The following is a 27,245-nucleotide window of genomic DNA, read 5'->3' as shown; positions in this document are numbered from 1 at the left end:
GTGGTAGCTGCCTTATAGGATGTTGAGCAGCATCCCTGGCCTCTACCCACTATCAGCGGTTCTCAACCTGTGGGTCGCGACCCCTTTGGCAGTCGAACAACCCTTTCACAGGGGTTGCCTAAGACCATCCTGCATATCAGATATTTACATTATAATTCATAATAGTAGCAACATTACAGTTATTAAGTAGTAACGAAAATAATTTCATGGTTGGGTCACAACATGAGGAACTGTATTTAAAGGGCCAGAAGGTTGAGAACCACTGTACTAGATGCTCTTAGCACCACCTTCTCAAGCCATTGCCAAATGTCACCTGGGGAGTAAAATCCCCGTGGTTGAGAACGACTGGTCTAGAGTCTCTCCCTGGACAATATGGATGGACAAAACAGGAGTATCCTCAGTATCTAAGGCCCCAGAAAGCCAAACTGAGCTTTGTAGAGGAAGACATCGAGTGTGGAGGTGTGTACCCCTACTGTGTACAAGGAACGCGTGGAGGTACTTTGTGTATATTAATCCACTCCCCCGCCCCAAATACATACACAACCATTATCTCCCATTTTGCAGACAAGGAATTGAGGTGCAAAGGGAATCATTCAGTCAAGGCCACTTGTCTCCTGGTATTAATTGTATGTAACCCAAGGCCAAGCATCGGCAGAGTCTAGCTCTGACTCTAGAGCCCACGTTCTAACTGCTACACCATGCAGCCTTCCCCCTTGAGTCCAGCTCTTGCCAAAAGAACAGAGGGATCTCAATGGTGAGGAGCAGGTGTTTGATGAGAGTAGTCCTGGGACCCCTTGTATGGGGTGACCCTAAGGAAGTCAGGAAGGCAGTGTCGTCAGCACAGTCAGGCTGTGCTCGCTGTGCCATACAAACGCCCTCACAACTGCAGTGACTTGAGTCTAATTTAATAAGCCTAGAGTTTGCTAGTCCTGCTGTTTTGTTGCCACTTTAAATCCACAGGGCAACTAGCAAAACAGCATTAAGCCCATTCACCGCTGGAGCTGATGTATTCCTTTTCTTTAATTTTGCACAGAAAACATGTGATTGGTGTTTTTTAATTTGACTGCTAAGGAGTACAGCATGGTAGTTAAAAGTTAGCAGCCCTAGAGGACAGGCTCTGCCCAAAGACAGAATCTCAGCTTGACTCAGCAGCTGGCTGTGTGGCTTGGGTACCACCCGGGGCTGCTTGGAAAGAGAAATAGGCTGGGAATTAGAATCCAGGGTTCTCAGTGTGGCTCTGGCGGTCATTTATTCTTTCTTTACGGGCAGGTCCCTTCTACTTTTCTCCAACTAGAAAAAGGGGTGGTTGGGTGAGATTAGTAGTTTTCAAATTTTGTTGTCCTTTCTTTGAACAACACATTATGCATACAGAATTCCGAGACAGGAGTGGAACTGTACAGATTTAATGTTGGGGTAGAGGCCTTTGGCCCTGACCACTCTTACCCAAGCAACACCAACATATTTGTCACCAAGAGACAAATACGAAAATTACTGGCCCCAAGCGGTGTCCTGCCCCAGGGCCTTGGCACCTACTATTCCCCCAGCCTAAAACCTTCTTCTCCCAACTCTTCTCTCCCTTCAAGTCTTCCTTAAATGTCACCTCTTCTGAGAAGCCTTCCCTGACTATGCTTTCCAAAACCATCTCTTATTATTAGCCTTATTGTTTATTTCATGGGACGTATTACTGACTGCAGTTATCTCACGTATTTGTTTCCTTGTATATTTTCACCAACATGTGAGTCATCTGTCTTAGCAGTGTATTATACCACCACTAGCCCATAACAGTGCCTTTGTGCAAATTAGAAAAAGCCCTCAAAACAGTTTACTGTCATTTGCCAGAAATGTGTCATAATAAACTTACAAACCTATGACAACTACAAAATGAGGGATACCTCTAGGTCTGTGCAGGGCACAACCTGAGCATGGTAGCTCTGTCCATGCCCACCAGTGGCTGGCATGTTGGGGATGCTCAATAAGTACCTGCTGACCAATTGTGAGAAGCCTCTCCAGCAGTTCTCAGCAGCCTCCCTGAGGCAGGACAGAGGCAGGTGAGGGCAGGAGGCCCTTCTGTTACTGGGCTCCTGTGAGCAGAGCCAAGGCTATGGTCCAGACCAGAGGCAAACGGGGGGCAAGAGACTGATAATCTCATTTTCACTTGCAGGCCACGAGACAAAAGCCATGCTGAACAACAGCGGCCCGCGGTACAAACGCAGCAAGATCGAGCGCCGCATGAACACGGACATCTTCTTCTGCATCGGGCTCCTCTTCCTCATGTGCCTCATCGGAGCTATAGGTATGGAATGTTCTGGAAACAACAATGCACAGTGCCACAGTAATCTTTTTCTTTGGACAACTTCAACTCTCTGAGCCTCGGTTTCCTCATCTGTAAAATAGAGTTCATAAAAAATAAAGCCTCCCCTATATGATCACAGAATACCAATGTGAAATCTCTTGAAAGTATTAATTACGCAAAATATTAGAAATATCATCTATCATTTATTTGTTCAAGAAATAGTGTTAGGAGTCAGATACTCTCTTAGCGTGAAGAATAACAAGGCAAGCCCGTCCCAGCTCCTGGTCCAGCAGGAAGGAGCCAGCACGTGGACAGGATCCCTGACTGTCTGTCCTCTCAGGAAGGGCTGCACACAGAAAATTAACGTCAACTTACTAGTTTAACAGGAGTGGGGAACTGGCCCTTAGGACATATAGGGCCTAAGAAATCATTTGGTCTGGTCCTGCCAAGGCATTGGGGGTGAGTTCATTAAACGTTTGACTAAATTGAGCAGGCTAATGTTTAAGTTGCAGGAACCGCTGGCTGCCTTTGCTTCAGGACAGGTTTGTTTAAGGAATGTCAGGACTGGAAAGGACATTTGAGATCATCTCACTATGTCCCCAGAGAAAGGAAGTTAATGGTTAAAAGGTCACACAGGGAGATAAGGTGCAGGCAAGCCAGAATCAGCTTGGCAGATTGCCCAAATGATACATAAATTGGAAGTTATGGGAGGGGCAGAATCCTGTTCTTTTTGAGAATAATGACTCACACACAGCAATGGGCCCCTGCAGGAGGTGAAAGCTCTCAGCGAACTCCCTTCCGGGTTCTTTATCACACATTTACTTGGACTGTGTGAAGGTGGTGGCTCTTTTTTCTTAACCCAGAATGCATGGGGTGAGTATAGAGGGTAGGTAAAGGTTGTCAGGACTCCCAAGCCATGCACTTCCAATCACACAACTGGAAAGAACGTGTGTCCCTTTCTCTATTTCCAACCCCTATATCACAGAATTTCATCAAAATGTAAGCAATCCCCATGATACTCTCCTCTGGCAGGTCAGACTTAATGCCTACCAAGAGACTGACACATAGGCTGTATGAAGGACTACTTCAGAGCTAAATGAGTGCGCACGCGCGCGCACACACACACACACACACACACACAGCTATATTATATAGAACTAGAGGCTCAGCACATGAAATTCATGTGCGGGTACAGTCTCTAGGCCTGGCCTGCGATCAGGGCCATCTTCCTCAGCTGCCCACAGGCAGCCCATCCTCCACCGCCACCCACCCTGGTTCCCCGTTCGCCATCAGGTGATCGGAGCCTGACGGCTGTGGGGAGGAACCGAGAGGTTGGCCGTTCTGCCCACTTGCCAGTCCCATCCCCCACTGTCACCAACCCCCAGATCCCCATTCTCCATTGGCGATCAGAGCCTGATGGCCAGGAGAAGGGACCGAGAGGTGGCCAGTGTGCCTCATAGTGACTGGTCAAGCAGTCATTCTGGTCATTCCACCATTAGGGTCAATTTGCATATTATCTTTTTATTATATAGGATAAGGGTGGACTCCTCCAAAGCATACTCATGTCCAGGAATAGGTCAAGGGCTGATGTAATTGACCAACCTTGGAAGTAAGTGGAGCTTCTGTCTCATCCTGGCTTTGCCTCCTCTCAGGTCACAGCCTCTGGAACGGGACGTTTAGGGAACATCCTCCCTTCGATGTGCCGGATGCCAAGGGCAGCTTCCCTCCCCTTGCCCTTGGGGGCTTCTACATGTTCCTCACAATGATCATCCTGCTCCAGGTAGGAGCTCCTCTCTCACTAATGGCTAGGAAGGCCTGTGGCCAATACCATACAACTCTGTGAAGGAAAATTCAGTGCTGGTCCCAAGAAGGAACTGACTGGACTGAGATGGTGAAATGTTCATGGTTTTCTTGTGGGGGCCTTTGAAAGTATTCCCATTTGGGGTCATGTCAGGACCAACCCTGCTTTGTGAGGGGACCCTCCTCCCAGATAATTGTGGAGAAGAATATTTATTAGGCTTTTCTATATAAGAGTAAGATTACAGCAGTGACCCATGTGTGCCTGGCCCTTTGCCAAATACTGAACAGGTGAAACCTAATAACTGGGGTATAAAATAAAGTAAACTAGCACAGAGAACTGTCAAACCCTCAATACTGAAAGGAAGAAACCACAGATTAGTGTTTTAGTATTTTATCACTTGAGATTTAAAAACACAAGGTGGCGGGGAGTAGGCTATTGACCCTATAAGGAGAAAGAAACAAAAACACAGAGAACCTACACGAGAGAAGGAGGAAAAAATGTGCAGGCTCTATAAGAAACTAATCTATGAAAAGATGATGCAGCTTCATCTACACTCAATTCCTTGTACTACTTGAAGGTATTTCATTGTCCTTTTACTGGTGAACTCTTTTGAATCATTCATTTGTTCATTCATTTGTTTAGCAGAGTAATCCTTTTTTACGTGTGAATCAGTTCATACCCCTCCTCTGCACAGACCCGCCAGTGATTTCATATCCTCTCAAAGTGAAGTCCAAAGTCCTTGCTGCCACCAACAAGCCCTCAATGATCTGGATCCTGACACCCTCCCTGTCCTTTTCACTCACATACTTACTCTCACCCTGCCCACTCCCACTGCCCAGCAGCTGCCCGGAATGCTCCTCCTCCTACAGATATCCTCAGGACACACCCCGTCTTCAGGTGTCTGCTCAAAGGTCATGGTTGATAAGAATCCTTCCCAACCATCACCCTCTACCTTCTTTACTTTTTCTTTATGAGACTTACCACTACCCGGTGTATAATTATTTGTTTGTTGGAATTTGAGGTCTTCAAGGCCAGGAATTCTGTTCTGCTCACTGCCATGTCCAGGACCTAGAATAATATGTGACTCACACAAAGCGCTCAATAGATATTAGATATTGAATCAGTGGCCAGTAATCAACAATGGGTCTGAACACCTGTAAAAGTGGGAGGCCACCCTCCATGGCACCGAGATCCGGGGGGATTCGGGGGACTCCAGACAGAGGAACGACTGTTCCTCACCCACTTCCCGCTCTGCATTGAACAACTAATGGTGAGTGCCTGCCTCATTCCGACACCCCTGCCTGAAGAAGGCATATCCTTTAAGAATGTCAAGGGAGGCATGAGGCACTGACCTTTGATTTCCCAGAGAAAGCCCATCACGCGAGCGGACATCAGCTTTCCATTCAATGCCTTTGCCTCCCATGAGAGAGGGTCCTGAGAGAGGGTCCTGACACAGGGAACCGGCCTGGCTTCTGACTCCGTGGGACTCGGTCTCTTGCAGGTGCTGATCCCCATCTCCCTGTACGTGTCCATTGAGCTGGTGAAGCTCGGGCAAGTCTTCTTCCTGCACAACGACCTCGACCTGTATGATGAGGAGACCGATCTGTCCATCCAGTGTCGAGCCCTCAACATCACGGAGGACCTGGGCCAGATCCAGTACATCTTCTCCGACAAGACGGGGACACTGACCGAGAACAAGATGGTGTTTCGGCGCTGCACCATCGTGGGCAGCGAGTACTCACACCAAGAAAATGGTACGAGGCCCCCCCCCCCGGGAGCCCCCATCTTTCTTCCTGAAAGAATCACCTGCTCTCCTAGAGGCTGGTGATTAAAGACGTCATGCTGGCTCCCCACAGAGGCTGTGTGGTTTGTGGAAAGTAGCTTCCTGTGTCCCTGGGGCTTCCTGGTCACAGAGCAGTGCTGTTTTCATCACCTGGGAACCTTCATGTGTTCACAAGGCTGTCAGTGATCTGTGTGTTGCCCTCCAGTCCGCTTTGTCCTGTGCCATTTACACACAACATTTTTACCTGTCAGGAGTGACCTGGGGACATGTCCCAATGATGTGCCCAGGGTCACCTTACCAGAGAGGACAGGCCAGGTCTAGGCGCATTGTCAGATTTGATACACCCGGGAAATGCCTTCCATGCTCCGTGATCTCTTGAAAGCTTCAGCTTAGCAGATATGGCTATTAAGTGCCCAGACTGTCATCCTGTATGGACTAAAGATGGCCTGTAAAGCTGACCTGATCCCCTCAGCACCGTCCCCTCCCCACCCCCACCCCCAACACACACACACTTTTTAACTAAGAGAAGAAACTCTCAAAAGAGCAGCATTCATTCTTTTAAATGGGAGGGATGGAGAAAGAGAAAGAAAGTGATATAGGGAACCCAATTCCCTTTACCATGATGCTAACTATTTATGTGGGAACTTCTGATCCTTTTAAAAATATATTTTTTATTGATTTCAGAAAGGAAGGGAGAGGAAGAGAGAGATAGAAACACTGGGGATGGAGCCCACAATGCCAGGGAATATGCCCTGACCAGGAATTGAACCATGACCGCCCAGTTCATAGGTCAATACTCAACTAAGCCACACCGGCTGGGTCCTTCTGATCCTTTTTAATAATAAAAACAGCTATCATCATCAGTACTTAGAGTATTCTAAGTCTCCCAAACAACCCATAGAGTTCAGTACTTTTTTAACCCCCTATCTGAGGAAATAGAGGCACAAGGTTTAGCCAAAGCTCAGAGCCACATAATGAGGAGGTAGTAGAGCCAGGATCTGCACCTTGTGTCACTTGGTTGCATCCCTTTCTCCAGTCAGAGTAGCCAGCTCCCTGCTTGCCAGAGCAGCAGTGTTCTTCTTCGGCGTTCTTCACCCCCACTCCGAGTCTGGGATTTCCCCAGCCATAGTCCAGCCCAGGTATGACAGGGGCAATAACAGGACTCCTTTCCCGCAGCCAAGCGACTGGAGGTCCCAAAGGAGCTGGACTCAGACAGTGAAGAGTGGACCCAATACCAGTGCCTGTCCTTCCCGGCCAGATGGGCCCAGGGCCCAGCAGCAGTGAGGAGCCCAGGAGGCATCCAGCCTCTGAGGAGATGCCAGAGTGCCCGGGTACCCATCCAGGGCCACTCCCGACAGAGGTCCGAGGGGCGCTGGGAAAACGCACAGTCTTCTGTGGCCTTCAGCAGCTCCATCGTAAGTCCCTGCCTTTTCCTCTTTGAATTGCAAGTGGTCTCTACTGGGGAGAGATGGAAGGGGGCTCTGGGGTGTGAGGGACAAAAGACAATAAAAACCCTGAAGGGCTCTCCAAATGCCAGCCCTTGGTCTTGTATGCAATCTTCATACGCGTTTTATTGGACATGCACACTTCTTGTTCATTTCCGATGTTTAGTATTTAGAAATTAGGAGATTTCACATAAACATAGATTTCTGGCTTCTGTTTTTTAAAAATGGAATTGGGGAAAATCCTTCACACTAAGCTAGCATTTCCCTGTGGAAGAAATTGGCTTGAGTTAAAGAGTCGACGCCATTTAGTCTGGGCATGTAATCTCTAGTTCATCACAGTCCTTGCCTCACTTGCATCACTGAGCCGAAGACCAGAGGCATGTCCATTATGCTTGTTTTTACAATAATACAGTTAACAGGAAAGAGAAACATTTGCCATCCCCCTGTTTCTATAAAGTGGAAAAACAAAAGATAAGCCTACGGGCTTATGCATTTCAAGAAAAATGGGAGAATATCTTTTTTGTGATCATCAAAGAGAGTCTTCAATTGTTATGAAGCAAACACATCAATGTCAAAATTACCCAGCACATTCACTCCCTTAGGTCAACTGCCTGGCCCCTGTGGTCCTACACCCCTGCAGCTTTCTGCATGTGGTCCCTTCACATTTGATCCACAGGGACACCCATCACTAACTGTCCAGGGAGCAGGTGAAGAAATTGAGTTTCTTCTACAAGATCTCCAACATTCCCTGGGAGTGAAAGCCAGAACCGGGCCTCCGGCTCCTGCCTGTCTGCTTTCCTCTGCACCTTGCTCTTTCTCTAAGAGACACGTGGTCTAGAATCTTCTGTTCTCACAGAAAGGCCACAGGGAGCCCCAGCTTGTCTTGAACAAGTCACAAACTTAAAGAGGAACCTGAAGTGCTAGTATTCCATGATTAGAAAATACGATTTCAAAATGATCCTTTCGGTGAATTTCCTTCCAAGCTTTTATTTCCCCCATTAATACACATGCATAACTCCATCTATTTAACATTTTTGCAATCATAGTACATATAATTATAGGTTCTAGGTTTTTTAGATCTGACAAGATGTCAGAAGCGTTGTCCATATTGCTGCCTTGTATTCCTAACCCAGGACTGCGCTTTCTGACTGCAACAAGGGAAAAAACGCTGCAAGTCTGTGTGTTCTGGGTTGTTACTTCTGTAACTCTGAGTACAACATTGAGTTACTCTGCCCTGGCCAGGTAGCTCAGTTGGTTAGAGCGTCATCCTGCTACACCAAGGTTGTAGGTTTGATTTTTCGGTCAGGGCACATACAAGAAGCAACCAATGAATGCATAAATAAGTGGAACAACAAATCAATGTTTCTCTCTCTCCCCCTCTCTCTCTCTCTAAAATCAATGAAGTTGAGTTAATTCTATTTTGTTATTATGCACAGACATGCAACATTAGCAAGGATCAAATGATAACAAGGTGTTAAGACATCTAATGTTCATAAACTCCCAAGACGAATGATCCGTAGAAGCCTTTAGGAAGCCTTTTGATTTGGTGTGGTTTTTTTCCTGTGTTTTTTTTCCCCCCAAATGAGATAACAACAGGACCTCCATATTGTCAAGTCTTTCTCTTATTTAATTCTGTCCCCTCTGAATGGAATGCCTTTCCCCCAGCTCTTTACCTAAATATTTGAACCATGAATTAGTGAATTCTCATTAGGCATGGGTTGTAGATCTTGCATTTGTGTGTCTTTGGCACTTTCCAGTTCTAGACACCACAGGTGGCCCATGTGCCTGAGAATGTCTCCGCCAGGACCCGGGGGGGGGGGAGAGAAAGGAGCCTTTCCTTGGTAGATCTCAATTGGGGCTCACAGATTCACTGCCCCCTGTTCAACCTGACAAATCTCAGTCACCCAGAAAAACTGCAGCCCTGAGCCAACCCAGTCTAACTTCTATTCGGGGCTCTTCGCTGCTTGCTGGTCAGTGAAAGGGACACATTAACCTCTGAGCTATATCCAGATCCTGGATGTCACCTTCCGCCCTGACTGGCACTTCTAAAGGCAGTTCTAAGTTCATTCCAGAGCAATAAGGAAATTGACACATAGATCAACAGCAAATCCTTGTTGTCTAGGCAGATGCAGATGGTGACGCGGTCTCTTTACGAACTGCCACGTGTCATTCTCCAGTCTGTTTGCTTGAAGATCTGGGGTTAGTGGGACATTAGCATCCCCAGGTAGGAAAGGCACTGGGCTAAGGGTCAGGAAACGTAGGTTCTCATTTCAGCTGTGCTACTGGCTTGCTGGGTAACCATAGCAACACGTCAGACCCCTTTCTATCCCTTTCATTACCTGAAAATACTTTACTTACAACTCTCACCAGCTGTTCTAAAACTCAAATAACATAATGTTGGTGCTGACCTGCAAGATCCCTTCCAGCTACGAATCAGACACATTTGGGGTCATCTCGGCTCTACCATTATTAGCTCTGTGGCTTCAGTCAACTTGCCCAGCTGGAAGCCTCCACATTCCCATCATTGTTCTGCCTCTTGAGCTTCTTTGGATGATCTACTTGTTCAAATCATGCATTCTAGATGGATAGATAACTAATCCAAGTTTTTAGTCATCTTTCTGAAAGAAAGCTCTCTGTTTGGGACAAATGATCCCGTCTCTGGGGACATGGGCATCTTTGTAAAATGCAATGCTGAGCCTTCTTCCCTGAGATACTAGCCTATTTGGTCTAGGGTAGGGCCCGAGCACTCATATTTTTATTTCTGATGTTCTAGTGAGCAACCAAGATGAGGACTTCTGTAAGCATACCAGCCCCCCACTAGGAAATCATCTACCTTTATCTCAAATAGGCTCCTTCTCCAGCTTGGAAGTCATTGGCTGAGAGGGTGGTTTATGTTTCCTTAAAGGGCTCTAACTACCTGTAAAATATCTGTGGCTGGAGTGGCAGATCCTGGAATGAGTCCATGGACCATGTTGGGGGCAGCCCCAGAGGATCTCCTGGTTCCTGCCCCCACCCACTTCTTGGCAGGTTCCTGAACTTGCCTCTCTGCCACCTGCCCATCTGGCAGTCAGCTGGTCCCATCATCTCCTGGCACCGCCAGGTCTGTACTTCCCTTTGTAAACACCATCAGAACTTGCCTCTGAATCCCCCGGGGTGCCAAGTCGTGATGGAGCACCAGGCCACATTCTAAAGGAGCCCATTCTCGGTCTCCTTGGCTCTTGGCTCTAAACCAAAAACAAAATGAGTATCAACATTAACAACAAAAGCTGGCTTCTTTCTTTTACTACAAAGAACAAGGAAGCATGGGTCGTTTTTGCCTAATAGGCTGCTATAAAAGCTGTGGTCTGAGGGTGGGGTAGCACACATATGACAGGGTGAGGGCTGAGCCAGTGTTTAATAGACTGGCAGATAGAAAATGAAATGCCTTTTTTTTTTTCTTGGTCTTCAAGCAGCCATGATTTGAGCAGAGAGTCTGTGTTTAAAAGTGCCACTTGCAAAAGTTTTCCAGAACCATCAGATCAAAGAATATCTTCCTGGTCATAAAATTTGCATTGGGGACTGTCCAGTCTCCAAACATATCACCACTCCCTTCTGTGGGCGCAGCCCCTCCCGCCCCTCCAGAAAGAACACCCTGGCCCTCTGCCTCGTCCTTCGTCTTGGTTTTCCTTTCTTCCTTTGGAAGAGACTGATGCAGCACTCCAGTCTGTTCCTGTGGGTGGACAGCCCACATACCCACGCTGCCACACACCCCCAACACACACACACACACACACTGGATGGCTAGGTACTGATTTAATCAGCCAAGCACAGAAAAATCTTTTGAAAGTGATGTGACCACACAGGCAGGGACAGATGAAGGCCATCTCAACTGTGCTTCCCTTGGCCCCCAGGGTCCCTATTAGAGACGCATGGCTGCAGTGATCCTATTCCTAAGAGGTGGAAAACTCCCTTCTTCCTAGCCGACTGAGGTCTGTCCCCCCACCCCCATCCCCACCTCCCCGCCCTTGCAGCATGTGTCGCATTTGGAAAAAGCTCACCGTAACAATCCATATGTTTTTCATGGTTACTGAAGTCCAGGTAAAATTTTGGTAGACAGGAGGAGACTTACAAACAAGGTAAGATCACAGGCATAGAATGGGAGTATTCATCCAGGAGACAGTGAACACACCTCCCGTCTAAGCTGATAGTCTGTGTTGAGAAGTGGTGGGAACAGAGACTGCGAAAAAAATTTAGATGATGAGTAAGTTGATTGTGCCAGCGATGAAGATCTCCTGAAGGTCTACTGAGCTCAAGAGTACCTGAGGAAATGGTGTTTAGAAAGATGCGCGGGAGATGCATGTGAAGGGTTAGAAGGAAAAGAGGTGAGAGGCAGCAACATCAGCTTAGAGGTGATGCAGAAATCCAGGAGTGAGGCCACAGGATCTGAGCCTGTTGGTAGCATCGGGACTGAGGGACAGATGGTGGGGAGACAATGTAATGAAAGAATTGCCAGAGTTTATAACTGATGGGCATGTAAGGTGAGGGAGGGGGAGGAATCAAATAAGAATCGGTAGTGACTGGGCTTGCAGAGGGGGCGTTGTCTGGATTCAAGAGTACAGGGAAGACTGATATCCTCTCCCCAGGCATGCAAAGAACCTGGTGTGTTTGGGGTTTGGGGGTAGGCTTCCTCTGAGTCCCTTTAGGAAAGACTCACCAAGTTCTTTCTCTCTCAGGAAAAAGATGTGACTCCAGATAAAAACCTACTGACCAAGGTACAAGATGCTGCCCTGTGGCTGGAGAGCTTGCCAGACTCCAGACCTGCCAAGGCTTCCCTCTCCACCACCTCCTCCATCGCTGACTTCTTCCTCGCCCTAACCATCTGCAACTCCGTCATGGTCTCCACAACCACTGAGCCCAGGCAGAGGGTAAGGATCGGTGACGGAGGGAGTGGCAGGGGAGGGGAGGAAGGGTAAGGGCAAGGGGTGACACCCTGAACAGGAAGACAAGACACTTGGGCCCTAGCCACAGTATCGCCATTTCATCCCTCTGAGACCTTGAACTCTTACCCTTTCTGAGCCTCAGTTTCCTCATTTTTAAATAAAATAGAAAAAGTTACATATGAACTCTCAATGAAGCTTTCAAATTTTGTGTCTATCTGTCTGCAGGGTAGATATTAAGAGTTAATATCGCCCTAAACGGTTTGGCTCAGTGGATAGAGCATCAGCCTGCAGACTGAAGGGTCCCAGGTTCGATTCCGGTCAAGGGCATGTACCTTGGTTGTGGGGACATCCCCAGTAGGGAGTGTGCAGGAGGCAGCTGATCAATGTTTCTCTCTCATCGATGTTTATAACTCTCTATCCCTCTCTCTTCCTCTCTGTAAAAAATCAATAAAATATATATTTTTTTAAAAAGAGTTAATATTTACTGAGCACTTGCTACATGCCAGGTTCCATGCCAAACACTTCGGCTACATTATCTTTTAATCCTCACTACCCAACAATCCTACACTGTTTGGCTTTGCATTTAACAAGTGAAGAAACAGTGCTAGCCAGTTTGGCTCAGTGGGTCCCAGGTTCAATTCGGTCAAGGGCACAGGCCCGAGTTGCGGGCTCGATCCCCAGTAGGGGGCATATAGGAGGCAGCCAATCAATGAGTTTCTCATCATTGATGTTTCTATCTCTCTCCCCCTCGCCCTTCCTCTCTAAAATCAATAAAAATATATTTTTACAAAAGAAAGAATAAAAGAGATTCCACCAAAGTTAAAAAAAAAAAAAAGTGAAGAAACAGGCTCAGAGAGCTTGAGTAATTCAACAAAAGATGTATGGTTAATACATGACAGAACCATCTGTATGACTCCATAACAGCATATTACACTGGCCTCTGCTTTTATATGGGGTTTAGAAGAAATACCGCCATGTGTGATGTTCTGCCAATTGGGAGATAATGCAGCTGGATGGCCATTTATAGGAGATTAGACTCTGAATTATTTTTTAGTACTGAAATTAGCTGTGTCTTTAATTATCCACTGACTCTCACCCAGGCTCCCCTGTGAGTACCTGATGAGAATAATTGGGTGTTATAATTTGCGGCTATGAAATTAAGAAAAAGGATCACCCAAGCACCAACTCAGAGCCCCCCCTTCTTATATCCTGATCCCAAACCACCCTGAGAAGTCACTTCAGCCGCCTTAAAGTCACCAGGTTATCAGAAGTCTTCAGGGAGCTTTGAGAGAAGGTAGCGTTACCTGAGAACTCTGTTTTCAAGAGGAAGGAGCACCATTCTGGGGAGGACAGCATCCGCCTCTTAATCTTTAAGTAAACAGTGAGGCTTCAGCTGGCTGGCCGCTGGAGGTCCCAACCTCTGGAATCACACAGAACCAGGCCTGAGGCCCAGCTGTACTCCCTGTACACTGGGTGGTGATGGCCAATTTATTTAACCTCTTTGTGCCTCAGTTTCCTCGTCCATAAGTTGGGATAATGATGGTATCCTATAAAGTTAGGGAAGATGGAACGAGATGACGCATGCAAAGATAAAGGCTCTGGTAAGGGTGTGGGAATGTGGACGCTTACTATGGGTCTGGCTTTTGTCTCCTTTTCTTTCCTTTATCTCTGATTAGAATGGGATGGTCATTACCAATCCCAGGAATGTCAGGGCTAGAGAGAACATCTGGCCTAATGCTCTCATTATACAGGTGGGTAAATTGAGGCTCACCTAGAGGAGACGACTTGCCCACGACCACAGAGGGCCCAAGTAATCCATTTCTTGCAAAATGACCTGCAGATTCTGCCACAGACCACATGACTTTTTTTCCCCAATATTGAGAGTAATGTTCTCCTTCCCTCCTTCGATCCCAAGGTCACCATGCCACCCTCGACCAAGGCTCTGGGGACCTCCCTGGAGAAGATCCACCAGCTCTTCCAGAAGTTGAAGTTTTCCAGCCTCAGCCAATCATTCTCCTCCACCGCGCCCTCTGACACCGACCTGGGGGACAGTTTGGGGACCACCATGCCCACCACGGACTCAGAAGACAGAGACGACGTGTCTGTGTGCAGTGGAGGCTACTCGACTGATACTGACGGCGGCTACAGGAGCAGCACATGGGACCAAGGTGAGGCCCTGGCGTCTGGGTCGGGCACTTCCTCGGAGGAGGTGCTGGAGGACCCGGCCCTCGGCCCGGCCAGCCCCGAGCTCTGCTACGAGGCCGAGAGCCCCGACGAGGCTGCCCTGGTGCACGCCGCCCATGCCTACAGCTTCACACTGGTGTCCCGGACGCCGGAACAGGTGACTGTGCGCTTGCCCCAGGGCACCTGCCTCACCTTCGATGTCCTCTGCACCCTGGGCTTTGACTCTGTCAGGAAGAGGATGTCTGTCATTGTGAGGCACCCGCTGACGAGCGAGATCATCCTCTATACCAAGGGCGCTGACTCGGTTATCATGGACCTGCTGGAAGACCCGGCCCGTGGTGAGTCCCCCCTCACCAGGGCTCCAGGAAGAGAGGGCTCCGTGGTTTAGGAGGCAGCTTGGGAGGAGAATGATGAGTTCAAGTTTCAGCGCCACTCAGCCCAGCAGATCCCCAGGAACACGGGCCACAAGCTGCTCTCCTCACAGCGGTTCCTAACACTCGCTTCTTTCATTCCACGTGCCCTCGACCTGGAGAATGACAGAGCTTGGGAGCTAGACTTGGGGAGGTCTTGTAAGAGCAAGTCTCTTTAACTCCTTTATCCCCATTTCTAGTTTTCTAAACTCATTTAAACATGGATTATCCATACACTATATTTTAGCAGGACATCCATTAACATATCCTAGAAAATACTGTGGTCCTCATTCTTAGTTTTGGAGAGAGACCAACTGAACCCAGAGAGGGAAGTGACCTCAGAGAAGAGGCGAGGTAACCAGTGACACATCCTCGGCCCGGGTACCCTGAGGCCTTCCATGCCGCCAGACTTCCCTGCCAGGCTCAATGCACTCTGGGAAGCCTCAGGTGGTCCTCTTTATCATCCTTTCCCCCAGCCTCTCCCAAATGGATTTCCATAAACTTGCACCAAGCCAGAAAAATGTTCCATGGTCCCTAGCTATCAGTGTCTAGTTTTGGAGCAGCATGAATCAGTGCACAGACGCTTCTTGATGGTTAACAAGGAGAAGATGGTTATGGGGCTATGATTCTCTCAGGGTAGCTGGTTCCAGCCACGCTTTAGAATTGCCAGGCAGCCCTGTGCCTCCTGCATTACCAGCTATGGATCAAAGCCAAGAGGTTCATGAGGATGGATGAGCGTTTAGAATGGGGAGGGAGCTGATTAGGTTTCTTTATCCCCAGACTCTGGCAGAGGAGTGAATTCCATGTTTTGGAGTCAAGGGAGCCACAGTATTCTGTCCCTGGGCAACAGCCATCAACGCTGCCCTGGAGATGGTTTTTTATTTGTTCCTCACCTGAATGCAAAATGGATTAGAGATGTTTCCAATAAAAGACACATGAGCAATGTTACTATTAAGAATTGAGGACTAAAGCTTTGAAAGGGAAGGGGGGAACTAACCCTAGGTGTAACATATTTATGGTGTTTGAACGTTCAATTTGACCATGAGGTTTCTGTTAGCCTGAGCAAAAAAAAGGTCAATTCGAAGGTAACCAGATAGAAGGCAAAAGGGTTTAATCTTAGGAACATCAGTTTGAAAATAAAATATTTCAAATAGTGCTCAATAAGACAATGCATAAAGACTGTGCTTCAGGCACTAAGAAAACAGTCACACCTTCTGAAAAAAGAGAAAGTAATCTTTGAAAGAATTTTTGCAGTATATAAAAACAGCCGTAGAATAGTATCACGGGGGAAATCAGAGCTCATTGTGCTTTCTTATACTTATCTTACTGTTAAACATTGTATTTTTAATTTTGCATTATATGAAGGGATGGATGAGGTGCCCGAAACCTGTTTACTACTTAGAGCCTCTGAAGATCTCAATGTAGCCCTGGTTTAAAAAAAATGACTGAAGCTTTTTCCAAACTTAGCTTTATAAAGTGCTGCAATTGATTAGAGATATCTGGGACATCTTAGATAAAGTAAGTGGCAATAGCATCAATCCTGCCCCATACCCACAAGCCCAGGATGAAAAATTCCTTTTATCTGGTAGATAAAAGTACTAGAATTCAAGAGAAAAAGATTAATTTTTTTCTAAAAGAAATGTATTATGTAGGACTTCATAAAGGGGACCTTGAGCAACACAATGAAGTCTTTTTCATTCTAAACACTATATTGGTAGGAAATGCAAACAATTTTTTTTCTAAGACCATTTCTTGCAGTGTGGTGAAGAACTTAGCAATGAGATTCAAGTCCAAAGCTGTCTTGGAACCTAACTGGATATAAGGACTGAAGTAGATGACAGAGAAGGTGGTGGATAGGATGTCCAACACTTAGCAAACCATTGGTCATCCAGGGCTAAAGTGGCTACAAGGAAAGCACCTGGGGTCATAATAAAGATCCACTGTCTGGTCCCTGATTCAGCAGAGCTTCAACTGGACCTGGGAATCTCTCTTTTTTGTTTACGTTCTCAGATAATTCTGATGCAGACAGGTGTTTGGTAAGAACACCTTGGACCACCTACCCTCGTAAGTAGTGCATTTCTCAGCCAAGCTTGTGATGATCAGCTGTAGAGAGCAGACAATGGAAGGACTCCCAGAGATCACCTTCCTGGGCACCCTGACAGCCAGGAGAGTCCCTCTGCTTCTGTGGAGGGCTGTGAGGGGATTTCTCCACTACAGATTCCAGGATGTTAAGAATGGGGATCCCTGAGCATTTGTATATGACCTCATGCGGGACAATGACTCCTTCACAGTGACTGACACTGATGTGGAAAAGAAGCTGAGGAAAATCCGAGCCCGGACACAGAAGCATCTAGACTTGTATGCAAGAGATGGTCTTCGAACACTGTGTATCGCCAAGAAGGTGAGAACAGATTCCTCGTTAAGTACGTGCAGGGCCGCAACCCAGATTTTATCTTTTCTATTTCTTTTTAGAAGACCCTTAATGTGGGTTGCTTTAACATTTTCAAACTTAGCTATTTTGACTCACCACAAAGACCCAGGACTTTTGACAGTTTTGCTGGGGCAGAAATCTGAATGGCAAGGTTCCATATCAGTGTGGCTATTTGTATATATAATTGGTTACCTCTCACTCATAAGATAATGTTTAATGTTATAATTTTGCCTTCAGCATATTCTTTTAAAATCTGCATTATTTGCATAGATTGGGAATTTGGGAGATTTTATGTGATCACCTAAAAGTCTAGATTTCTGGTTTCTCCCAAAAATTTAGAGGAGCTGTCAAAGTGGGTCTCCATTCTCGAATGGAAGCAAATAGCTACAGCCATGTAGCAGCTGATCCCTGAGGAGAAATGTATTCTGCTGTGTTGTGGTTGGCCACAGTCCCCACTATTCCCTATTGTTCCCTTGGCCCAGTTATAGTCATGTAGATTACCTACCTCACGTCCTGCAGGTCTTTAACTTGGCAGCCCCTGCAGGTGAGGCAGACAGAGAGTTAAGAGTCCCAGAGCACCTAAAATCAGGGAGGGAGCTATGGTGGACATATATTTCTAGATGGCTGGATTTATTTATCCATAAATCCACAGAGCTCATCTCTTTCATGGTCCTTAGGCAACCATAAAAATGTAAGAGTTTATGAGCACCCACTTTAAAGCCAGCCCTACCTGGGTACAAGTCTCAATCTCGCCACTTATCTGTTGTGTGACATTGGGCAAATTTCTTCATCTCTCAGAGTTTTGGATTTTCTTATCTATGAAATGGTGTCAGCGCTCCTTACCTCATACAGTTGTCATGAAGATTAACATGTATACATGGGACAGCAACTAGTGCTTACTACTCTATAGCTGTAATTATACTATCTTCTATTTTCCGTTGAAATTACTTGTGCCTATTTTGTCTCCTCTAATAAAACTGTGAATTTCACAAGAGCAAAAGACCTACGCATGTCCCCTTGGTTTTCCCTATGTGCCATTCACAGAGAGAAAATCTAGGAATATTCATTGCTGTATTCATGCAATTCCAGCACAGGAGTCTAAAGTACTATGGGACTCCAAGGGAGGAAGATATGTCCTCTAGTGGTATTCTTCCGGCTTTGGGGTACCACCTCCAATAACTGGTGGAGAATTCTACCAGGCTGTGCAAAATCTGGATGCTGCTTACGGGTCCAGCCTCATTGCTGGCTCTTCTCTTCCTGACTCTCCATCCTTCGGCCAACTGGTGTTTACAAGGAATAGATGAAACCAAGTTCATTGCTTTTTCACAGCCTTTGCACTTCCCCCTCCCCATGACTGAACCCTTCTCGTCACTGGCTCTCAATTTGTATGTCGCTTTGTCTAAGAGACCTGAAGATTCAAATGAAATAGCCTTTCTTCCCACAGCTATCCCTCTACCCAGTCTCTCTCTCTCTCTCTCTCTCTCTCTCTCTCTCTCTCTCTCTCTCTCTCTCACACACACACACACACACACACACACACACACACATCTTCAGATCACGCTTTTTAATTTCTGCATAGAATTCCTTGAAATGACCTATTATTTTAAATTATTTACTTGGACAATGTCTCTCACCCTCCAGTAGCACATAAGCCCAGGCATGCAGGGATCTCGTCTGTCTTGATCATTGCTATACCTTCAGTGCCCAGAGCAGGGCAAGAGCTCAACAGATGTTTGGTGATAATGGAACATGAGGATCAATCCTCCATTGATTTGTACACTCAAGAAAGCAATCATTGAGGAGAAGGCCCCATCTAATTGTGTAGAGAAGCTCAAACAGGCACATGGGAAAGAGAAGGGATCCACTGAGAGTTGTGAGCGAGCCTATTCCTATCCCGTAGGTCCTAAGTGAAGAGGACTTCCGGCGATGGGCCAGTTTCCGGCATGAGGCCGAGGCATCCCTCGACAACCGAGATGAGCTTCTGATGGAGACCGCCCAGCATCTGGAGAATCGACTCACCTTACTGGGTAGCTAAAAATAAGCCCTCGTTAAATGAAAAATAGGAATGCTGCAAGCTGGAAAGGGAGTTCTTGGCCCTGATTCTGACACTGCTACAAATGTGTCTCAATTAGGAGCCTTCCCCGGGGTGCCTTTCAAGAGATTTGGCATAGACTGTGCCAACATGCAACCCAGATTCCACATGCAGCCTCCCGAGGGTGCCCGGGAGCATTCCTGCACTCCCTGCTGGGTGAAGCCTAGGAGTCTGGTTGCTTCTCCCTCTATTCGTTCAAATGTTTGTTGAGCACCTACTGTGTATCAAGTAGCATGCGAGGCATTGGGGCTACAACAGGGAATAAGAGCCACAGGGGCCTGGGCTCCCAGAGTCTAGTGAGGAAAGGGACTAAACAAGTAATTAAACAGTGTGGTGAGGGCTGGGCTGGAAGACTTACCAGATGGGATGGAAACACAGAGTAAAAGGTGCTAACCTGGCCTGGGGCCAAGGGGGTGCAGGAAGGCTGGACTGAGTGGAGAAGAGGACTTGGTCAGGCCAAGGGGGAGAGTGTTCCGGCAATAGGAAGGGGCCGGCTGGTAACTCAGGTCTGCTGTGGCTAGCCCATGGAGTGTGGGGGAGAGAGGTCAGCAGGACCCAGATTAGGAAGGGCCCTGCGCATCACATGCTGAACGTTTGGCGAGGGGACGGGAGGGAGAGCAGGGACAGACCTGGGCTTTCTGCACAGAAGTGAGATTGGTACGCTGGGGGAGGAGGGGCGGCATGGAGGCCACAGTTAAGAGCCAGCGATGGGTTCCTGGTGAACGAAAAGCATTGCTGAGAGAGCAGGGGAGGCTTCATTCATCAGGATTCATCTCACAGCTCGGGACTCAGATCTAGGAAAGGCCATGCGGGCCCAGCATGCACACACTGGCCACAGGGCCGCTTCTTCCACCTCAGAAGGCGATGCTGACCTGGGCACAAGGGCCAAGGCGTGGCTCTGCCGGACCTTGCTGTGTGCCCAGGGACACATCCCCACAGCCTCCAAGCCTCGCTTCTTCTCTGGATAGAACCCACCCCCCAGGCTGCTCAGCCAGGCCAGGTGCAAGGGGACAGGAGGGCCCAGGGCTGCTGCAGGAAGCCTTTCTATATAAAAGCAGCAGCAAGATTTGGACAGGTGGGTGGCCAGCCGGGTCGGAATTCTGCTCCACCCCTCCTCCAGCCTTTCGCTTCTGGGTTTCGTGTCTGTGTTTTGTTTGCTGCCCCCCAAGGCCCCCTTGAAAGCTGGTCACGAGAACTCATTTCAACAGGCGCCAGAGGTCTCTAGGCCAGACAGCTCCACCCACCACACAAGGTCACCGGAGGGTCATCCCACCAGGGCGCTGACCCTCCTCGCCCCTGAGGTTCCTTGTTTCGGGAGCACTGGCCTCTGTGGGTGAGCAGTGCTACCCGGCTGGTTCCACAAGAGAGAACACACTTGCCAGGGCCCGTCGGCCCCCTTTGCTGGGAAAGGCCTTCATGCCTTCCTCTTTCATTTTCTCTTTCACACACACACACAAAAAAAATGTGTTTTTCCTCCACTCGCCTTCACTCTGCCTCCCCACAACATCCATCAGCTCCAGAGGCCCACCTTCCAAGCGGACCCTGGGAGGGAAAGCTGAGGCCGGGCCATCACTCTTCCCAGGGTTGTTTACCTGGCTGTTTGGGCCTCAGATACAAAGCAGGCACATTTCTTGACAGCGAGGCTGTTTTTCTTCCCTCGAGGCGGCTCGGGAAGGAGAGGGCTGGGGCCAGGCAGAGAGCTCAGCTTGCCCCCAAGAAACCGCCCTGCCCTTGCGAAGCTGCCTGGCATGCTCGCTCAGCCCCAGAGGGGGGTGATCTCTTCCCTATGCATCCAGCGTAGCTGCTTTGCCAACCTATTGTCACTCGGAATCATTGAAAGAAATGAATGCCTTGCTCCTGCCCAGAGTGAGATGGGTCTGTGCTCTGAAATGAATCTCAATTTAAATGCCGGTTTATTTTTGCTTAATCACTGTTATTCAATATTTAGGTTGATGCAAAGCTGGAGATGATTCAAAATGTATGGAAGCTGCATGTTTAATTCTCTCCAAGAAAATGAGCAAAAACCTGGGTCTCTATTAATTCTGCTGGGAGCGGTTGCATAGCCAAGATTTCAGCCTCTTTGTTTCTCTCCACTCCCACTGCCACTATGCCGGCAGCTGTCTGCACTCCTGCTTGGCTTCTAACTGTTAGCCCCAAATTATTCATGCTGCTTGCTGCAAACTCCAATCCGTTCTCTAGAATGATGTTCTTATAACTCAAAACTAATCCTGCCACTTTCCAACTTAAGTCTGTTTAATAGCTTTCTCGGCTACCAAATAAATCCCAATCTTCTAATGCCCTGCTCAGCAAAGCCTATCTCCTGGCCTCATTTCTCACCCCACTCTGCCTTCTTTTCTGTGTCTTCTCTTACTCTGGCCCCAGGGCCTTGACACATGCTGATCCTTCTGCTTGGAATTCATTTTCTCCTCCACCCCTTGGCTTTATCTTCCAGGCCTGAGCTTAAAATACACTTTCTCAGCAAGGCCTTCTCTGACCTTCCAGATGAAGTTTGGGTCTCCTGGCATAGGTTTCATCCTGGGCTTCTCATATAGCTCAGTTATAAACCCTTATTCAACAGGGTCTGGAGCTTGGAGGGTAGGGGCCAGCTCTGTGTATTTCACTACTAAATCCTGGGTGCTTAGTACAGCCTAGAATGTGGAGGATACTTAATAATTACTGCCTGGCTCGATAGGCCTTCACGGAAACCAGGCAGCTGCTTTTCCCTGTGAATGTGATCTCCGTTGTCTCTAATCACTCCAGGAGCCACTGGGATCGAAGACCGGCTGCAGGAAGGAGTTCCAGACACAATCGCAGCTCTGCGGGAAGCTGGGATCCAGCTCTGGGTCTTGACTGGAGATAAACAGGAGACAGCGGTCAACATCGCCTACTCCTGCAGACTGTTGGATCAGACCGACACTGTTTACTCCATTAACACAGAAAGCCAGGTGAGGCCACAGTAGGGCCCAATGTCCAAGTGCAGAGTAGGTTGGCCCAACAGAGGACGGGCTTATGGGTGGTAGTGGGGTATTTGAGGAAGCCACTCTCCCAACATCTTGGAGCTCTGAGGGCCCTGACGTCAAGCAGCCCAGTGTCCTCTAACCTCATCCCCACATCTGGTGGGCCAGTGTATTTACATTATGTCTAACAGCACATTCGCAAAAGTCCTACCTCTCCTGAATTCTACCCTTGGCCCAGCCTCCTCGTTCTACAGATGAAGAAACTGACGATCACTGAGGCTGTCACCTGCCCAGGGTCACCTTGTGGTTCTGACAGAGTAAGTCTAGAATGCTGCTCTCCTGCAGGCCAGTGCGGACTGCATGACACCCTGCTGTTTGCTCTCAGAGCCTCCGTGGTTGGTTGGTTATACCTTGGATGAACCCTCCATTGAAAAAAGCCTCAGTTAAATTGAAATTATTCTGAGTTTACAATTTCAGCTCCAATTTGTAAGTCACTTTGGTTTGCCACAGAATACATCCTGGAGGAGGGAATGACACACGAGATGAGTCCATTTTGATGGGTTAGGGGAGAGAGAGAAGCACAGTTCTAAAACTATGATTTTTTTTTTCCAACCCAACTAGGTTATGGGTGGCAGAGAGCAAGGTTTGGAGAGAGGGCTGTGTACAGTCTGAAGAAGAATATTCAAAGTTGTAATGCGATTTTATATTTAAGTCTATTTTCACAACGCAAACTGCAGAAAGTGAACTTCCAGTCTTGTTGGGAATATGGGAAGTGGGCGCTGACTTGTATGCTCCTATCAGAAGGAGGCAGGGATGGCATTAGATGTGGGTGTTAACAAGGAAAGCACTGTGTTGCAGGGGTGGTGAGTGCAGGGGACCTGGAGACCTAGAGCATGCCACGGGGAGAAGGGTGGAGCAGAGGGAGGGAGGCGGGAAAGAAAGACGACAGGAAAAAGGCAGGAGGAGGATGGAATCTCGGACTTTCATTGTTGCCTGAAGCTGATCAGGACCCAGAAGTTTGTGAGGTTCGAATTTGTCATTTATTTCATGAAGAATCCACATATGCACCTTTTTTAAAGGTAGTGTACAGCCCTGACCGATTTGGCTCAGTGGATAGAGTGTCAGCCTGCGGACTGAAGGGTCCCAGGTCCGATTCCAGTCAAAGGCATGTACCTTGGTTGCGGGCACATCCCCAGTAGCGGGTGTGCAGGAGGCAGCTGATCGATGTTTCTCTCTCATCGATGTTTCTAACTCTCTATCCCTCTCCCTTCCTCTCTGTAAAAAAATCAATGAAATATATTTAACAAAAAAAAAAGTAGTGTACACTATGAAAGTGCCTGAGGCTCTTGAGATGAGTTGGAAAACCCATTTACTTTCTTGTGAGGTGCACAGATGATGCTATGATTAGATGAAACCCCAAAGAATTGTCTAAATGAAAATAATCTCAGGGAAATATCTGGCATTAAGGTGATGCTTAGGAGAGAAAGTAATTTGCAGCTTGCTTGAGTGCTTGATCCCTGTAATCGTGTCGATGTCACCCTACTCTGCTGACAATGGAAATGTTGTTCACAAAGATCATTTCACTCAAGGTGATTCTAAAAGGACTTGACAACATCTCAAACCTGTGAGCCAGCCTGTGTGTGTTGGGGGTTGAGGGGGCGGCTTCTATGGGTTCTGTTAAATGCAATGCATCCCTGCAGGAAGCAGATGTTTGCTGATTAATTAGTGAAAGGTCCAAAGGAGCAGAGGGCCACACTCCATGTTTTCAGTCACTATCAACTCTTTAAAGTTGTCTGGGACCTTCCATGATGGTGCCTGATTGTTAATTTCTACCCACACCCCTGGACGTGCTAAACCTACAAGTCTTTCTCATCTTCTTGTCTGGGGAAAAGGAGTGGATGCCTGGATATGTCAAGAGAGACCCTGGGGAAATCCATTCTAAATCTCGGATTTATTTCAACCCCCGTTTAATGTAATTACATATTCAGTGGATATTTTCTCCAAGGGTTTTTATCTGCCTAATTCATTATAAATTGATTTAGAGCTACTGTTTCTTTGTTATGCATCTTAAAGCCATAAGCAAGTTAGGGGACCTGTCTAGACCTCAGGGTTTCCAGCCATAAGATGAGAGAATTAATAACCCATCACTGGAAGTGTTGATCTGTTAAGGGATCTTAGAAGGGACTATAGTATTAAATAGAAACTAATAATAGCAGCTATTATTGTTATTATTAACAACATATTTGAAAGCTTAATATTGTGCAGATACCATAACTCTGAACTTCATTTAGAAAAGATTTATTTCAGAGGCTATTTGGGATGATTAAATAAGATCATAGAAGGAAAATATTTATTAGCATAGGATTTGTTAACAAATTGTATCAAAACTTAGCCACTAAAAGAGGAGAAACATTTATTATCGCACAGCTTCTGTGGGTTAGGAGTCCAGGAGTGGCCTAGCTGCGTACATACCTCTGGTTCAAGGTCTCTCTTGAGGTTTCAGTCAAGCTGCCAGTCAGGGTTGTGTGTTCAGCTAGATGCTCAATGGGATGGGTCATTTGGGGGTGGGGAGGAGAGTCCTTCTTCCAAGCTCATGGACCATAATTGTTAGCAGGCCTGGTTCTTGCTGTGTGGGCATCTCCACAGAGTGCTCTGCAGCCTGACCGCTGGCTTTCCCCAGGCAAGCCAAGCCATCCAGGGCACAGTGGGAAAGAATGCGGCATTGGTAGCCAGTCTTTCAAACTAACCTGGAAGTGGCATCCCATCACTTCTGCAGAATTCCCTTCGTTAGAAAGGAGTCACTTAGTCCCAGCCCTCACGAGATTGCACAAGGGCATGAATCCTGGGAGGTGGAGATCACTGAGAATACCACAGTATCTGACATACCAAATGTTAAATGAACAGTAACTATTGGGGTTATTACATAGAAAATTCAAAATTTGGGGTTTTTACTTGGAAGCTTACATATTCAATGACTTGCTGCGGTCCTATGCTGGAGGAATTTTTAAAATGTATGCTAATCGCAACTTCCAGCAAGGACTATCTTGATCTCTTTCCCAAGTATTTCAGGTGTAACCAGTAGCTCCTTGAACTACTTCCTGTGGCGCTTTAGGGTCTGTGCACACTGACTGCCTCTTTAGTGTTTCTTAAAGGAAGGCTCGGGAATAATAAGCTGCAGTCCTACTGCCTCCAGAAAAATTATAACATTTTCAGAAGCTTCTAGATCAATGGTTCCCAAACCTGTCATTTTAGAACAACTTCCACAATTTTTAAAAATCCACGTATTGCCTGTACTATTTTTTATTTAATGACTTCATTTAAATTGACTCACTTTGAGCATTTTAAAATTCATTTTGGGAAGAAATTTTTGGCACAGCAGTAAATGAAAAATATGGCTAAGTAAAGACCATGTGAATGGCACAATGCTATTAAAATCGATAATACAGTGGCTGCCACAGTTTTTCTCTAGCTTTATCTTAAAATGATGTTCATGGAACATAAAGAGGATGAAGAATATATTTAGAACCAAAATCTGACATAACCAAAAGGAATGGAGGAGAATTGATAAGAGGAAATAAACTTCTTCACTATGTTTCAAGGTAAACTTAGGGCAGAAAAAATAAGTTTCTTTAAACCAATAAGACTTTCACATCCATGTACAGTGACCAACACATTCATACCAACAGATAAACACACAGTTCATGTATTTTTTCAATTAGGAGGCCACAATTTGAGTAGTATTGGTCTGCCTCCACTACTTAGTTGGATGACCTTGAGCAAGTTACTAGAATTTCAGTTTCTATTTCTTCTTCTCTAAACTAACATTGGTAATAACCACCCTACCTACACACAGGACTGTTCTGAGGAACAAAGGAGAGCTAAAATGACTGACACACAGAAAGCATTGTTCTAGCACATATTGTCCTATTTACCATCACATTAGTATCTCATACCATCCCCATATCAGTCCCCATCTTGCTGAACTATTGCATGCCCATTCCCAAGCAGTATCTCCTATTTTGGCCATCCATTTTGATTCCAAATTAATATAGCTTTGATGTTGTTTGAAATATTGCAGGGCAATGTCAAAATCAGAGAATGTTTCTCAGGTAAGCGATATGTATGGTGGTAGAGTTTGGTAACTATTTTACTGAAGGATAAAGTGAGATTTTTAAACCCACGTTTCCAATGTTGCTTACCAACACCAAATGCATTATTCCGACTCGTTACAGGAAACTTGTGAATCCATCCTCAACTGTGCCCTGGAAGAAGTGAAGCAATTTCATGGACCCCGGAAGCCAGAGCGCAAGCTCTTTGGGTTGCGCCTACCTTCTGAGACACCTCCCCCCGCCTCAGGAGCCGCGGTGCCAGCAGTTGGATTGGTCATCGATGGGAAGACACTGAACGCCATTTTCCAGGGAAAGCTGGAGAACAAATTTCTGGAGTTGACCCAGTACTGCCGGTCTGTCCTGTGCTGCCGCTCCACGCCGCTGCAGAAGAGCATGATCGTCAAGCTGGTGCGAGACAAGTTGAGCGTCATGACCCTTTCCATAGGTACCCATTATGCTGAGATGTGGGTGGCAGTTTTATAGGGCTAATCTGATGAGAGGCCTGGACCAGGTTGGGGGAGAGAGGGGGGGTTGTCAGGTGTCAAAGTCAACATGCTTAGGCTGAAGGTCATTGTCTTAAAGGGAGAGAGGTCAAAGTGACAAATGTGGCAGCCAGGAGATGAAGCCGAGGTGGAGAGTGAATCAAAGTTCTCAGGATTAGAAAGTCAGCTACAGAAAAATCAGGACTGGGATGGAGGCCAAAGCCAAGAGGGGCCTCAAATCCAGGTAGCTCATCTACACCCAGGCCAACTCAATTCTGGGATGTAGACCATTTCCCCTTCAATACTTAACACGTGGCACAATGCTATGAACCTCGGGTG

At 47.0% G+C, this 27,245-nt stretch overlaps 1 protein-coding gene across 1 annotated transcript in view; it reads left to right on the top strand.

Annotated features, from left to right (window-relative positions):
- The window catches only part of ATP10B (ATPase phospholipid transporting 10B (putative)), a gene marked incomplete at its 3' end in the record, with an annotated part of 57,887 nt that extends 30,980 nt beyond the window's left edge, over positions 1-26,907 (top strand). Inside the window, exons 6-15 of the mRNA XM_081092800.1 lie at positions 2,162-2,293; positions 3,946-4,073; positions 5,596-5,848; positions 7,054-7,292; positions 12,035-12,226; positions 14,157-14,763; positions 17,127-17,236; positions 19,167-19,293; positions 22,119-22,303; positions 26,548-26,907. Of these exons, the coding sequence (XP_080948926.1) occupies positions 2,162-2,293; positions 3,946-4,073; positions 5,596-5,848; positions 7,054-7,292; positions 12,035-12,226; positions 14,157-14,763; positions 17,127-17,236; positions 19,167-19,293; positions 22,119-22,303; positions 26,548-26,907 (2,333 nt within the window). The remainder of the gene's footprint in view (positions 1-2,161; positions 2,294-3,945; positions 4,074-5,595; positions 5,849-7,053; positions 7,293-12,034; positions 12,227-14,156; positions 14,764-17,126; positions 17,237-19,166; positions 19,294-22,118; positions 22,304-26,547) is intronic.
- Positions 26,908-27,245: the final 338 nt, after the last annotated feature.

Source organism: Myotis nattereri, assembly GCF_964212035.1.
Source record: "Myotis nattereri genome assembly, chromosome: 5".
Classification (NCBI taxonomy): domain Eukaryota; kingdom Metazoa; phylum Chordata; class Mammalia; order Chiroptera; family Vespertilionidae; genus Myotis; species Myotis nattereri.
This window is presented reverse-complemented; position numbering and strand designations above follow the sequence as displayed.